The sequence below is a fragment of the Scardinius erythrophthalmus genome (genome assembly GCF_964197995.2).
Source record: "Scardinius erythrophthalmus genome assembly, chromosome: 20".
NCBI classification, from domain to species: Eukaryota; Metazoa; Chordata; class Actinopteri; order Cypriniformes; family Leuciscidae; genus Scardinius; species Scardinius erythrophthalmus.
This window is the reverse complement of record NC_138240.1, coordinates 16,362,049-16,377,569: the sequence shown is the minus strand read 5'-3', so window position 1 is coordinate 16,377,569 and position 15,521 is coordinate 16,362,049. Positions and strand designations below refer to the sequence as shown.

At 36.5% G+C, this 15,521-nt stretch overlaps 3 protein-coding genes across 4 annotated transcripts; all 3 read left to right on the top strand.

The window, feature by feature from the left end:
* The first annotated feature begins 358 nt into the window (after window positions 1–358).
* Window positions 359–7,330, top strand: lmod1a (leiomodin 1a (smooth muscle)). Its single transcript, XM_081348798.1, has 3 exons — window positions 359–896; window positions 2,755–4,482; window positions 6,013–7,330. The coding sequence occupies exons 1-3, from the start codon at window positions 636–638 to the stop codon at window positions 6,037–6,039; spliced, it is 2,016 nt and encodes a 671-aa protein (XP_081204924.1). The 5' UTR covers window positions 359–635; the 3' UTR covers window positions 6,040–7,330.
* Window positions 7,331–7,926: 596 nt separating this feature from the next.
* Window positions 7,927–10,571, top strand: LOC308680268 (uncharacterized protein). Of its 2 annotated transcripts, none has more exons than XM_081348297.1 (7): window positions 7,927–8,017; window positions 8,458–8,790; window positions 8,905–9,042; window positions 9,224–9,268; window positions 9,409–9,510; window positions 9,720–9,775; window positions 9,936–10,571. In XM_081348297.1, the coding sequence occupies exons 1-7, from the start codon at window positions 7,981–7,983 to the stop codon at window positions 10,101–10,103; spliced, it is 879 nt and encodes a 292-aa protein (XP_081204423.1). In that variant the 5' UTR covers window positions 7,927–7,980; the 3' UTR covers window positions 10,104–10,571. The 2 variants fall into 2 exon arrangements, with proteins under 2 accessions (XP_081204423.1, XP_081204424.1); XM_081348298.1 differs by having other exon boundaries at window positions 7,948–8,017; window positions 8,905–9,012.
* A 968-nt stretch (window positions 10,572–11,539) lies between these two features.
* Window positions 11,540–15,368, top strand: LOC308680864 (uncharacterized protein). The gene is made up of 7 exons (XM_081349287.1): window positions 11,540–11,694; window positions 11,942–12,274; window positions 12,388–12,486; window positions 13,344–13,418; window positions 13,609–13,710; window positions 14,854–14,879; window positions 15,086–15,368. The coding sequence occupies exons 1-7, from the start codon at window positions 11,643–11,645 to the stop codon at window positions 15,221–15,223; spliced, it is 825 nt and encodes a 274-aa protein (XP_081205413.1). The 5' UTR covers window positions 11,540–11,642; the 3' UTR covers window positions 15,224–15,368.
* Window positions 15,369–15,521: the final 153 nt, after the last annotated feature.

Genomic DNA, 15,521 nt, shown 5'->3' with positions numbered 1-15,521 from the left:
CAATCACAAGTTAAACACAATCAACATCCATATTTATGTCGCACGCGCCACCGGTCAGAAGAACCCCAGTATTTATCCAAAAGAACCACTAATAAGTTCGGGCTTATGATTGAAACAATACAGAAAAATGGTGAAACAAGAGGAAGAATACCAATAGCAAGTAATCTACTACAAGAGGAAAAGGTAGAGGAAGCAGGGCCAATGAGAACTTTTGTTTAGTAGGCTACTATATGGAAAGTGAAAAGAATATTATGACAGAAAGACATCTTTAAAACTTTTCCAGTCAATGGAGGTGGCTTGTGAGAAAATGACTTTGGAGGAGCAGTGGCGCATAAAATGGGGTACACACTGTCTGTCTGACAGATAGACAGACGCTCTCGCATTAGTGCGTGTGCGCAGGCTGCACGCGGTCACGCAAATGTGATGGTTCGCGCGGAATGCGTCTTGGCGCTCCGACTTGAGCTGGAGCTCGTGAAAGGCGCTCTGAGCGCGAGACCCTCTGGTCTGCACCGCTTTTTTCATGGTTTTTAACGGCATTTGTGAAGGGAAAATATACTCTTTTAGCTGGGTCAGCTGCATTCCCGAAGACTAAAACATTATACTTGGCTAATAAACATTAAATATTTTCAAAGAAAATGTCCAGACCAAAGGTCTCGGAGCGGCAGGGGAGCGATGACTCGGACACGGACCTGCTCCTCGCGACGCTCTCACCGGAGGAAGTGAAGGAACTCGAGCGGGAGCTCGTTTTTATCGATCCCGACCCGACTGTACCGGTGGGACTCCGCCAGCGGAATCAGACGGAGAAACTACCGTCCAGAGGATATAACAGAGAGGCTATGCTGAACTACTGCGAGCGGGAGACCAAGAAACTGATCCGGAGAGAGTTGAGCGTAGAGGTGATGCGTATAACAACAACAACAGCAGCTATTATTATTATTAATAGTAGTAGTAGGCTATTATGTAAAATGATTTTCTTTTATTATTATTTGTAATAATATAGCCAACTCTAGGCTATATAGCCATCAACAAAACTCTTAAATCTTTAAAACACTTAAAAAGTATTTTCAAGACTGAGTTATTTCAAACTAAATCCAAAATTCCAAAATACACTGACACATTGATGCATTTTCCCTATGGGAATAGTTTGCTCTCAGTGGCCAAGTTTAGAGACTTGAAGAATGGAGAGCTGTCCTGTGTTCATCTGTCATTCAGTCTTTTACAGTTTAAGATCTCATCATAGTGTGACATTTTTGTGGATCTGTTGACACAGTGAATGGCTGATTTAGCACTGAGATCCATGTCAATCAGTCCGGCCTAGGTGCCTGACATGCTGTCATGGTTTCACATGTCAACACCCGTTTTGCTGAACACCCGGGACCCTAATGGGCTATATTGTTGCCATCATCTGGCGGTGATGGACTTTTTCTTTGCTTTAGAGTATTTGCCTGTGGTGCACATTTACAAAACCATTTGTACTTCCAAGTGTGAGTCAAAGCTTTTTATCAACAACAAATTTCCAAAATACTTCTGACAAGAAGTTATTTCAGTATTACAGTATAAACTTCACTTGGGTAAAAATCCTGAAGCATTTCATTTTTCATTACAGCCAAATGTCTTTATAAACATTTTGTATCATGGTTTAGTTTATTGTTGTCTGGTATAAACAGGATTCTCTCTCCCTTCTGTGGTTCTGGGGGATAATCATTTGTAGTTGGCACTCCATATAAACTATGTAGAACTAACCTTTGACTTCAGAGTTACTGCATTCATTCACTTTTAGGTTCACCTCAGCATGGTTTTCTGAGAGGAGGCTGTAAAAATTGTCTACAGTAACAGAAACAGAACAGAACAGATGGTCTGGTTCTTCTGGGATGGTGTTCCTTATGTTTTTGGAGAGTGCTAGTTGTGTTTTAAACAGGTGCTAATGAAGCACTAGTAATGTGAGATACTCTCAAGGGGCCACAAACTACTTTTAAACTCTATTGAGACACTGAAGTGTTTGTTTGAAACATGTTCAGCAGGCAACAGAACACACACACAGGAACCTCGCAAGTTACAAAGTAACATTGTGCTCTTTATAATCAGTGATTCCCCATTTATAGCTTGTTTTTCTGATAAATCTTTCTGATTTATTGATATTCTTTTGTGAAGTCTGTTCAGGTGCGTCATTGTGTTGGCAGTGTGAATTTGCTAACTGAATAGTCACTTCCAGTGTATTCAGTAAAACAGCTGTGAGAATGAAATTTATGTTAAGGTTATTTTACAATAGTCAGTAGTTAAGAGTGATGCACTTCAACGATTTGTGAATGTGTTTACTTGAAGCTTGGCCACAGTGAGGCTTTGGAATAGTCAAGGACGGCATTCCAGACCTAAATGTTCCTCCCTTTGCTGCCTTATAAGGGCACATCTGAGAGTTTTAAGACTTCTTCAAACAATGGCTCACAAATCTACACAGTATGTTCATTCCCTTTTAATGACCACTAAAAATAACTAGGTGGGTCCAGAGCCATTGGCTGTAATTATTCTAGATATGTGTTCTTTGTTTGATGCCCCCATGTATTATGATAATGTTGATATTTATCTATAATTACACTGAAATGAAAGCAAATGGGAACTAATAGCATGTGAATACAGTGATTAAGATGTCAAAAGTCAGATAACGATTAGCCAAAATCAGAAATGCCAACTACCAAAAGACAAACAGCTTCTCAGATTTAATGTGGTGACTAATTTCTTTTGTGTTTAATGTTGAAGGGAGAGGCAAAAGGGGATGGCAGAAGGAGAGATCGACTCCGCCGGATGAGGAGCAAAGAGTTTTCCAGGTCGCAGAGCGGCGATCCTCCCGACACAGAGAGCAGAAATGCAGAGAGTGAAAAAGATAAGGAGCGAGCGAGAAAAATGGAGGATGACTTTAAGGGTTTACCTGATAAAAATAAAATGGAGGAAGACAAGAGAGAAGCAGAGAAGACAGATAATAAGACAGAAAGTGGAAAAGAACTTTCTAGGAAAGAAAAAGGAAGCAGCAAAACTCTAGACCTCATATCTAAACTGCAAGAGAAAAAAGAGGATAAGAAAGAAAGAGGGAGGAAGGAGGAGAAAAAAGCGTGTGAAAACTCCAAAATACGAGGGTTTGTCTCCAAACTGCAGGGGGATAAAGATGCCGAAGGCCTAAAAGTAAAAGACAATAAAGCATATGTCAAGAACCAAGTCGAAAGCAGAACTAAAACCATAGAGAAACCCAAGAACAACAGAGCAGTAGGAAGATTAAACCTAAAAGGTGGAGAAACAGAGGAGAGGAAAAGCAGAATTAAAAATGTAGAAGAGACAAGCAGAAGAAAGGCGAGAGAAGAGGTGGATGAGAAAAGTCCCTCACAGAGAGATACAACCAGAGCACAGAAAGAGAGAGAACAAGTAAAACAGTCAGAAAACAAAGAGGTTAAGATATCTACCAATTCCACCTGTAACAGCTCGGGGAACTGTCATGGTGCTGATGACCGTTCTGTTACGACTGAGGAAGATGAGTCTGTTAGCGAAGATATTGACAGTGATACTGGCTCCAGCATGTTTGACGACCTTCTAGAGCAGGTTCGCAGCGACGACCCTGAACTAACAGAGGTCAATGTTAATAATTCAGATGCCATCAAGACAGACACTCTGATACAGTTTGCCGAGGGTCTTTGCAGCAACACTCACGTCAAAACCTTCTGCCTCGCAAACACGAGAGCGGATGATCATGTTGCGTTCGCCATCGCTGGAACCCTGCGAAATAACTCAACCCTGACCGGAATCAACCTCGACTCGAACCATTTGACAGGCAAAGGCATCCTGGCCATCATCAACTCTCTTCAGCACAACAGCACGCTCATGGAGCTGAGGTTTCATAACCAGAGACACATCTGCGGAGGGAAGACTGAGATGGAGATGGCCAAAGTCTTACGTGACAACTCTTCTCTGATGAAGCTGGGATATCATTTCGAGCTTGCTGGGCCCAGGATGACCATGACAAACATCTTGAGCCGAAACATGGACAGGAAGCGGCAGCAAAGACTAGAAGCGCAAAAACTCGCCAGACTGGAGACCGACTCCACCCACAAAACCCCACGTGACGATAAGAGCTCAGCTGAAACAAATAAGCGGACACTGTCCATTTACACTCAGAAGAAAGACTCTAAATCTATTGCCATTTCAAAATTCACCTCTGTTCAGGAAACTCCTAAAGCTCCGCCCACCACGCCACCGTCTAAACCCCTCCCCTCTGAGGTTACAGGAAAGAAAAAAGGAGCAACAGGAAGTCGACAAGCTCCTCCTCCTCCTCCACCACCTCCAGGTCCAGCGCTAGATGTCCAGGCCCTGAGGAGGTCGCTGACCCCAATCTCTCAGAGGAAACCAGACAGCAGTTCTGTTGTCCGACAGACGGACAGGAGCTCCAGAGATCAGCTCCTGGACTCTATCAGAAACTGCAGCATGAACGCTCTCAAAAAGGCAAGTGAAACGGACATCACATGTCATAGATGTTACACAATGAGAGTACATTTAAATATAAGAAAAATGTGAAGGCTTCATTCTAAATTCTACACATACTCTTTGAATACATCTTTTGAAAAAGTGATTACTTCACCTCCGTTAAAAAAGTAAGTTCTATTTCCATTGTGACAAATTTTTCAGCCTCATGCAACCCAGTAGAGCTAGAGCAGCTTTTCTCTGTATGGATTTGATGTCATGTGACATATCAACACAGGTGAATGACGCATTTATATGAAACTGCCCACATAATCTGTCCTGACAGCTCTAAAAAATCAATAATTATATTGGGTTATCAAGGTGTAGAAGAAAATCAATGCCTACTTAATCATTGCAACTTTGGCCCCGCCCACTGGCGTGTTAGTGAGATGACGAGGAGAGAAGAGCAGGATCACTTGACAAAAAACAACAATACATTCCAAAGTCTCCTAATGCTAGGAATGTGGTTATTTATTTTCAACAATGTGAATGTCTCAGTTGAGCATTATTCATTTGTATTTGGGACGTTTCACTGTGTATTCTATGGTAAATCAGTCGCAATTTCGAACCAGGATTTGAAATAAAAAAATTCACGATATGGACTCGACAGTAATGCGACAACATGTAAGTAACTGTTAATTCTAATGACTGATCTGTGACCAGTGATTTCTGATATGTAACGATTCATGTACAGTCAGATGCTCTTTGTCTATGTGTCAGTAAATCAAACCAGTGACTAAACGGTCAACTTCACATTGTTTGTCTTAGTAGGATGAAAATAATCTGTTATTTAAACTGTGATTAAATAAATTATATTTAGAAAGCGATCAAAGAACGCTTTTTTTTTTCAATCGCTGGAGCTATCAACCAAAGAGCGCGAGTTTATCAGTGACTGAGTTCTGGACCCTCACCAAAACTCCCATTATAACAAAGTCCCTTTTATCTATAGTCTTTGGTTTTAATCAACAAATCTCTTATTTACATTGTGTTTTCACAGTTAGTTGATGAAAGCATTCGTTAGTGTGCAGAAATCAATGACGAGATCACTGCATTCATGCGCTCAACATGTCTGTGATAGGCCACAATGCTCATCACTGCAACCTTTCATGCCACAATCTAAATATAATGCCATAGATTAGTTAATCTTGAGAGCTATAATAGTAAAAATGTGCTAAAAGTTTTCAAGAGAGTTCTACATGTAATACTAGCTATTTCATATGCAAAGATATCAGCCAATCACAGCAGTCGGCGTTTACACTGAAGTCTAACAGCAGACATGCCCCTTCAAACTACATTAAAATCATGGTCGGAAAAATTGCTTTTATTTCTAAATTTTGCAAAAAATGTATGCAAAAATCATACTAACATTTTAAGTGCACCCCATTACAAAACAATAAAACAATGCAGTTTATGACCCCTTTAATAACATTTTTTTATTTTTTTATCAAAAGAGAAGTTACATTTTAATATCTTATTATAAATGCTTAATCTTCTTTTTAATCTGCCTTTCAGGTTGAGATCCCTGATTGGTTGAGATAGCATCTGTCCAGGGTATGTGCTTCTACCAGATTCCCTTGCAGTCCTCCAGTGCCCCATCATCATCTGTGGAGTCATTGAATCACCAAGATGAGATTCCACCTTAACTGGTTTAGACACTCTGAAATACAGCCGATTGGGATTATCTGAAATCTAAACATCTGAGGTGGGACACTTGAGTGAGATTTTTCCCTGGAATGACAGTTAAACAGTCAAAATACTACAGAGGAGGAAAGGGAAGTTATTTTAATTAAAGATTATGAAGGCACATGAAAAAAATAAAATAATGATGTGCACGGATACATCATGTATAATAAATACTGCAAAACTGAATAAAAAAAAAACAAGAATTGTCAATTTTGACTTACGGTTGACTTTAAATTCTACAGTACATGGTAACTATAAACGGCTATATTGATTACATATGTGATATTGTGTTTATTTTCATAAGCAGATCTGTTTATGGTCATGTACTGTATATATTTAATTCATCATAGTTTCATTACAAATGCTACTCTTCAAGTTGTTTATCAAACGATCCTCCATTTGTACCAATGAAAGTAGTAGGGCATATGCATTGTGGTGAAATGATTAAGATATTAAGGTGAAAGTTCATCCCATGCTTTCTGCAGCATATTTTTAATCAATTAAATGCTTTATCAGTGTATTTAATAACATTAATGAATGATAGTTTATAAGGAGGGAAAATAGAACAAATTGAACAGCTTCTTTTCACATCTGCAAACAATATCATCCATTTATCAATGAGCATAATTTCTTATTTGTCCCTTATAAATTAAGATGAAAACAACCACAACTGTTTTTAATTGTGATAAATATCACTTGAGAAGTATTGAATTAGCAATATTACTTACCTGAGATCTCTGTATATGTAGTCCTAACCGATGTGGATTTAGCCGTTTGAATTTTATGATTTGTACTTTATTTTTATGATTTTTTTTTTTTAGCTGGATAACAGATAGGTGAATAAACCTCCACAAATGGTTTCTGGTTTTGATTAAGTTTGATTTGGTGCTCACTGCAGAGCCAAATGGGTCAGATGGGTGGAGCTTGACCTAATTACATGTAGGGATATAGGATTAGGGTGTGGCTGGACCTTTAAGTTCCACCCCTTACATACATTGGCTCTGTAGTTACCAGGCTCTCTTTTATTCATGAGAGAACAGGAGGTCAAAGTGTGAAAACTGCCAACATGAACTCAGATCATCACATTATCTTATTTTGGTTGTTCTATGTACAATGAATATACAATTAAAGCTTGAAGTTTAACTTTATTTTTTGGATAAAGAAGACATCTAACTTGTCTGTAGAAGGCTACTACAGTATAATTTAATACAACTGGTGCAGTTCATGGATCCCACCTACAGGTGGCAAAAGAGACAAGGTACCATACTGCAGATGTAAGCAACAGACAGAAGATGAAATGTAGACTAATATTTTTCAAAGTAGATAATTCATGTTGTAGTGCAAAAAATAGGTACGAAAAATTAGCTCAAAAGAGTATGTATAGTTTATAGCAGAACAATTAATTGACTCATAATGAGGCATTTTTTCTTAAAATGTTAGCAATGGAAGCAGAAAAAAGAAGTAATATTAATAGCTGAAAGACTGGCTCTCTTGTCCTCTAGCTTTTTTCACAGTCTTGTTAACAACACTAAACTTGCATAATCATATTTGCACTTGCCATAAATCCGGCCCACTGTTACACTTATTGGTTTGTTTGTTTTTGTAGGTCTCTCTCTCTCTCTCTCTCTCTCTCTCTCTCTCTCTCTCTCTCTCTCTCTCTCTCTCTCTCTCTCTCTCTCTCTCTCTCTCTCTCTCTCTCTCTCTCTGAGTGAGAGACAGGAAGCAGACTATAATGTTGTGTTATGTTGTTATTATAACGATCATGTCTTTCTTGAAGAGGATGATAAGCTAGGGAGAATGAAAACCCATCTAAAAATTCTGTCTCTTTTCGTAGGTAAATATTTTTTTCCTGCTTGATGTATAATCTTTAATCTTGTATTAGTCATGTGCATGTTAAAAGAGGAAATACATGAATTTAGTGACCTTTTAAGTAAAATATACCAACGATCCGAAATTTGACTAGGTGTTTTACAAACAAAAGTTCTGTAGTAAATATTTCATTGATAGTTACATTATTCCAGGGTTAAATGATCCAATGATCAATATATGAATTGACAATTCAGATTGATTTCAAGATGGATTCATTTTAAGAGATGCTTACATTGACATCTGATTGCAGGCTATCAATGTAGATATAAATGTGAGTATTTAAAGTTAAATTGAACTGGTTCAGCTGTAGTTGTCTGATGACCCTCTGTATATTTTTGGAAAAAAAGGACTGTGTAAAAATGTTTCAGTTTAACAAATAGACTGACGTGATGAAGTTTTCTCTAGTTTTGACCAGCGTTCTGATGAAGTCTGGAGATGTTTTTGAGGGAACAGTGGGTGAAAAGGTGGAGATCACATGTCCATATGCAGATGATTACAAATATACACCCAAGTACCTTTGCCGTGATCCCTGTGGATCACAGCATGTTTTGATTAAAAGTGAAAAGACTGATCAGGTCGTCTCTGATGGAAGATACTCTTTGATTAATACTGTGAGTAGCAGGATCTTCACTGTTACCATCAGAGATCTCAGACTCAAAGACTCTGGTGTTTATTACTGTGGAGTTGACAAATGGTTCAGAGACACATTGAAGAAAGTTCATCTGACTGTCCGTCAAGGTGGGTTTTTATGCAAACAGTTTGTGAATATATACATTTGTCTTCCTATTGAAATAATTTGCTTTACAAAATGTTTATTAAATTCCTCTTTTTTTGTGTCTGTTTTATTTTCAGCAGCTCCTGTGAACAGATCTTCACACACCTCTGAAAAGACAATTACAACTACAATTACAACTACATCTACATGGACAACAACAACACTCACCTCTGCAGTTACATCCAGTCTGCAAACTAATGATACATTTTACAAAAGTAGCTTGATTATTTATAATTTAAGACAAACATACTCAGTTTAGTCTGTTTGGGCCTGCTTTTGAAAAACATTTATATTATATGTAGTATTTTACACTTTCACCTTCAATGTTCTTCAAAGGAGAGATTCTGCCTCTTTTTTAATAAATCTGTGATTCTCTCTTTTTTGTCTCTCTCTCAGATTACTCTACTTCTTATGAGCAGTTCTCACCAACAGACCAGTTTTGTATGATTTTCTTTGTGTAACATTGTTCATTCCAGAATTTTTAATAATGACTGTCCTAACATGTTAACAGTTAGCTTGATAAGCCTAACATGCTGCAGCAAACTTAATAATAACATTTTGTCTTTCTCTTTGTATTTCAGTCAGCGTGGCTGTGGTGTGTGCAGGTGTTCTCGTGCTGCTGGTGTTTGGGGTTCTTGTGGCTTCAGTGTTTCTCTGTAAAAAAAAACAATCAACGTCCAGATGTAAGACCACACACATAAAGACTTGATCTAATTCAAATGCCCAAAAGTGATAAAAAAGCCCCACTGCATCTGTTTTAAAAATCATATAGGCCTAGAGAACTGGTGTGACTGCTGGGTATTTAGTAATGCTATCATAATTTATTTTGTTTAGATCACTAATGCACTTTAAGTCACTTTGAATGGATTCTACACCATCATGTTTCTTTTAGGTTTTAACGGTGCTGTTCCTGAAAATTCAGTTCAAGATTCACCAGATCTCAACCAGGTATGGGAACATCTGCTCTTACACAATTTTATCCTAAAGCACCAATATCTGATTACAAACCATATTAACCCAACAAAATACAATTGATCAACATTGTATATAGTTAAATTAGTTAAACAAGATTACGCTAAACATTTTTTTTTTGTATGTGTTCCCCTAGACTGTAGATGATGTCCATCACATCTACGATGAAATGTTGACCGAGAACAGCCTGGCTGGTCCAGCTAGCGATGCCAATTTTTCTGTAATATATTCCACAGTGCAGTATTGTGGTCCTGCACCTCAGGATGATGTGAATGATTTTTATTCACTCATCACACCCCACTGAGGATGAATAATTAGATCAATCTCATTCTCTCTAAAAAAAAACTCATTCTTGAAACCCTGTTGATGTGAAATGATGCATGTGGTCAACTTGCTAAAACTGGCATGTCTGCCTGCAAACATCCTGCTGTGGACATGTGCGTCAGGTTGTGACATTGAACTGAGCTGTGGCGTTAAATTATAGTGTGCATTTCCTGTGTAAATAATAGCATTCGCTTCCGTGATGTAAATGCAAAGTTGCATTTAAAAAAAAAAACATATTGATTGTCTATTTGTTTAATAGTCTGCCTGACTTAGTTGATGAGGAAATCAAATTTTATGACCAATTATGAAATCCACGGTGAATTCATATTTTTTTCTTTCACCTCTGTGTCTTTGTGTCTTCTTGTGACTTTTTAAACCGACGGTGTGTATTATTATTGTGAGACTTTATTTTGCCCAAGTGTCTCTTATATTAAAGCTTGTTTATTCTATATCTGTCTCATTTTTTTTTCTGAGAATAACAAGTCAAACACAGAGCCACAGAATATAACATAGCTAAAATAATGGCTTTAAGCAAAATCACAGTCAAGATCTGTGTGATAAAACCTTGTATGCCATTTGTGGCTTTGACACAGAGAGGTTGTTTAGTGAAGCACAAAGGGGTGAGTAATACAACTTAAAGGTAAATGTGATCTACTGATGACTGATGTAAATTTAAGTTTCTCAACAAGGCAACACGAACGTGCATTATTTCTGTTTATAATGTAGTTAAGAGTAGCCTACAACCTGATTAGGAATATTAAAACATAAAATGTCAGTACAAATGTTTAACTAAACTATGGTGATATATCAGCAGAGTAAAAACATGTTTTGGATTTAGAGTGTTAAGTTAGTGTGTTGTAAAAAATGTGTTAGGTTTAGAGTGTTAAGTTAGTGCATTTTTTCTTGAATACTTGATGTGCACACTGAAATAGCTTAGGTGTTGCATTGAGGCTGTTTCACTTCACAAACTTCATCTCTGCAAGGCACAGTGTCTCTCTCTCTCTCTCACACACACACACACACACACACACACACACACACACACACACACACACACACACACACACACACACACACACACACACACACACACACACACACACACACACACACACACACACACAATTTAACTTATTGATTTGTGTTGATTTCAAATGTGTACTGTGCAATATTATGTTTAACTGCATCTTTTATTTAGCATATTTGAAAAATGAGCAGAAAATAAGAATTTCTGTACAAATTCAGTTTTTTTGTACTTGCTGTCACTCTCTCTTCTAAACAACAGAAGGTTTGCTTATTTTTTAATTGTTTAAGTTATAGTTTCACTGCATGACAGTCATTGGTTTATCCATTTGTAGGTAGAAGTCTCTCTCTCTCTCTCTCTCTCTTAAGGTGGGGCATCTGTTAAGTTCATCTGCAGTTGCGGTGTGAGTAACTGTAAGCAGATTTTACACCTAGATTATTGTTTGTTTTAACGTAATAGTTTCTTTATAAATCCTAAAGTTGTTTTGAGGTGGATATGAAATTATGGAGAATGAAAACTCACATGAAGATTCTGTGTCTTTTCGTAGGTAATATATTTCTTTACATTTTCCATCCATTTCCTGTTTGATAGCCATTCCAATCATGCATAATATTTTTTTGTGATAACAATATTATATTTAGAGATGTATACAGATAATTTCACATTGAATTCATCACTATAAAACACATAATGTAACTGAGTTTGATATTTTGAGAGCTTTGTGTTTAGTTATCTGACAATTGTTTTTATGTTGTTGAAATTTTAATGGGTCAAAGTTTAACTGTTTTCTCAAGTTTTCAGTGGTGTGTTGATGAAGTCTGGAGATGTTTTTGAGGGAACAGTGGGTGAAAAGGTGGAGATCACATGTCCATATTCAGATGATTACAAATATACACCCAAGTACCTTTGCCGTGATCCCTGTGGATCACAGCATGTTTTGATTAAAAGTGAAAAGTTTGATCAGGTCGTCTCTGATGGAAGATACTCTTTGATTAATACTGTGAGTAGCAGGATCTTCACTGTTACCATCAGAGATCTCAGACTCAAAGACTCTGGTGTTTATTACTGTGGAGTTGACAAATGGTTCAGAGACACATTGAAGAAAGTTCATCTGACTGTCCGTCAAGGTGGGTTTTTATGCAAACAGTTTGTGAATATACATTTGTCTTTCTATTGAAATAATTTCACATAGCTTTACAAAATGTTTATTAAATCCCTCCTTTTTCCGTTTTATTTTCAGCAGCTCCTGTGAACAGATCTTCACACACCTCTGAAAAGACAATTACAACTACAATTACAACTACATCTACATGGACAACAACAACACTCACCTCTACAGGTAAATGTTAATCCAGTTAGCAAAAAATATAATTTTTTTAATACTGACATTTCATCTAAAATCACTAGTATTGTCATTTGAAAAATTATTTTCTATTTGATTAATTTTGAGTTTTAAAAAGTGTAGTTTGTTCTTAAGGTGAGACATACAGGCAAAAACACAGTTTTTTCATGCATCTGTCAATTTCGAGATTTTTGGCTTTTTATAAAGTGTTTTTTTAGACTTGTGGAAAGAACACATCCAAAATACACCTTTAAGTATATATTTTATAGTGCGTTATCTATTTGCTTCTGTAGATTTCAATTAGAGTAAGTATATTTAAAGGCCATTTTCTCAAAATGAGTTTTTGCTTAGAAATCTAGCACTTACGTCTATATTCTGAAGGGGTTTTTTTATGGAGGGGTTTGTTCATATATAATTTGCCTGATTTTATACAACATTTTATTCCTGGTAATGGTGAAATTGTATTATTTTCCGGCTGTTGACAGTATTTTTTTTTTTATTATTGGGTGATAAAAAGAGATACCCAAAATCCCCTAAGTAAAAACCTTTGACTCTTAACATGTCAAAAAATTAAACATTAATTTTGAACCTGGCTTTATCCAATGTTCAGATTTTTGTTTTTGAAATGTATGCAAATTAGTGCATATTTAATAAGATAATGCCTCATTTGCATATTTAAACATAACATTTCAGAACTTGTAATAGAAAAAAGTTTGCAATTATTAATGTAATCAATCAACTGGGGAAGTATGGTGATATCTATCCCTATATTTTACTCTGTATTCACCTGGGGTTGCCTTAAATAAAAACAACTGGACTCTATTAACAAACAATACTGTGATTTTGTCTCACAGAAAATTCTCACTCATATGAACTGTTACCACTAACAGTCCCATCATCAGGTTCCACTCCTTTAATTAACAGCTCGGGTAACTCTTCTTTTTTATATATTGTTAGTTGTTGCTGTAAGAATTCTTACAATAACAGTAATTTATTGGTAATTTGCTATTTCGTTATTTATTTATTGTCCTTACACTAGCTTACTGGTCACGGCACACATGTTACAGCAACATGAAATACTGTAGTAATTATATAATCTTGTTCTCATTATTCCTGTAGATGTGACTGCGGTTTGTGCAGGTGTTTTGTCAATCCTCGTTTTCTGGATTCTTGTGGCTTTAGTGTTTATCTACAGGAAAAGATCAGATGCAAAGTTCAGATGTACGATCACAAACACTTTAAGACTTCAACTGCATCAATGTAATAATACAGTTTTTCTCGATTGTTTACACACATTTTCTGGTACTTGAGACACAATGACCACAACATGTAACTCATTCATCAACCCCCTGTGCCAATTCTGCTAAACTACAAGCACAATTCCTGCTTTACACTCAGATTGCAGTTCTAAAACACACCTTTTTCAAAACACTACACACAATTCTCACAATTTTCATGCAGAAAATCTCTTGTTTTCACAAGGAACACACTGCCATTCAAATATGCACACTGACTCATCACATGGGCAAACACCCGTCACACAGTTTTACAATTAGCAATCAGAGCTTTAGCATAAAAGGGCAACAGGTCAGCTCTTCAATGGGGCAATGGATGCCAACACTGGATTTTTTTTTATTACTGTAACTGTATACAGTAAATTCTTCTGTTGTTTTGTATGTAGACCACTGTTTGTCCTACTTTGTGTTGGTTGGGATGTATTGTAAACTGTGTACATTGTTTTTGTGGGAAAAATAAAATATATTCGTTACCGTGTATTTGTGTGTTCTGAGTATAAAAACAATATTCTCAGATATTTTACAACACACTTATGTATGCACTGTCTGTAGAAAGTGTAACACTGAACAAAAAAAGGCCTAAATCATTATGATGAATGGAGAAGAAGTGTTTTCCATTCATCATAGTGTTTTACACTGAGCACATCAGTGTTCAACTGGTTCTTGTAAATGTCTATTCATATGATGGTTTGTGTGTGTCATTTGAAAACAAAATACCATTTTGAGAAGAAATAACATTGTTTTGAATGTAAAGTTTCATTTTGCAGGAGAATTGAGGGGTTTTGCCCATTGTGTGTGTGTTTTTGGATTTGTGTGTAGAGTTCTGAGAATATGAGGCATGCTTTCAGAAAATGTGTGTAAACAATCGAGAAAAACTGTAATAGTAGAAAGTTGATAGTAATGAAAGACTTAAAAAAAGTAATTTAAATAACCTCAAGCATTAAGCATACTGTGATGAAATCTTATATTCCTCAGGTCTTTATTTTTCTTTAAGTCAATAATGAAATCTAACATTATTTGTATTATTCACATGTTGATGCTTTGAAACCTCACACTATTGAAAATACAGTTCAAGATCCAGCAGAATTCAACCAGGTATATGGAAACCTCTCTTTTGCGCAACAAAACAAATTTATCTGATTAATTTATCAAAAGAAAAAAGAAATGAAAAAGGATCAGCATTGCACTCATGAGTACATTTGAGTTATTGCTTTGAAAGTCTTAAAAGTTTTGAATATACACTCACTTATAAAATATTTACTGTATATGAACTCCTGTTGTTCCCTTTTTCTCTCTGCCAGACTGTGGACGATGTCTGTTACCTCTGTGAAGAAACAATAGTGGTGTATATTTTGGATGATTCACCTAAAGGAGACAGTTCTTCATTATTATATTCAACTGTACATTACTGTGATGACTCAAGAACAGGGTCATTCTGAAATGTTTCATTGAATATTTACTATTCTCCAAGTTTGGCCTTAGTTAATCTTACAAGCAGCAGCATCTTCATCATGTCCCGCTTTTTATCTGTATAACATAATTTCTGCAATCATTTCAGTAAAAACAATAAAAAGTATATTGTCTGCAGTGTAACTTTAGCCATTTGTAAGTATGATGCCCAGGCCTTATGAACGTTACTTCACCATTTCCTGGCTGGCACATCTGTCACTCTGTTTGCAGAGCATTTGTGGTGCATGTGGTCAAAGGTGGAACATTTTGCAAAGTTCATGCCTATCA

Coding starts and splice junctions, on each gene's coding strand:
- LOC308680268 (XM_081348297.1), top strand. CDS start 7,981: ATGAAAACCCATCTAAAAATTCTGTCTCTTTTCGTAG. Junction 9,269..9,408: donor CTCACCAACAGACCAGTTTT/GTATGATTTTCT, acceptor TTTGTATTTCAG/TCAGCGTGGCTGTGGTGTGT. Junction 9,511..9,719: donor AAAACAATCAACGTCCAGAT/GTAAGACCACAC, acceptor TGTTTCTTTTAG/GTTTTAACGGTGCTGTTCCT.
- LOC308680864 (XM_081349287.1), top strand. CDS start 11,643: ATGAAATTATGGAGAATGAAAACTCACATGAAGATTCTGTGTCTTTTC. Junction 13,419..13,608: donor TCCTTTAATTAACAGCTCGG/GTAACTCTTCTT, acceptor TTATTCCTGTAG/ATGTGACTGCGGTTTGTGCA. Junction 13,711..14,853: donor ATCAGATGCAAAGTTCAGAT/GTACGATCACAA, acceptor TTGAAAATACAG/TTCAAGATCCAGCAGAATTC.
- lmod1a (XM_081348798.1), top strand. CDS start 636: ATGTCCAGACCAAAGGTCTCGGAGCGGCAGGGGAGCGATGACTCGGAC. Junction 897..2,754: donor GGAGAGAGTTGAGCGTAGAG/GTGATGCGTATA, acceptor TTAATGTTGAAG/GGAGAGGCAAAAGGGGATGG. Junction 4,483..6,012: donor GCATGAACGCTCTCAAAAAG/GCAAGTGAAACG, acceptor TCTGCCTTTCAG/GTTGAGATCCCTGATTGGTT.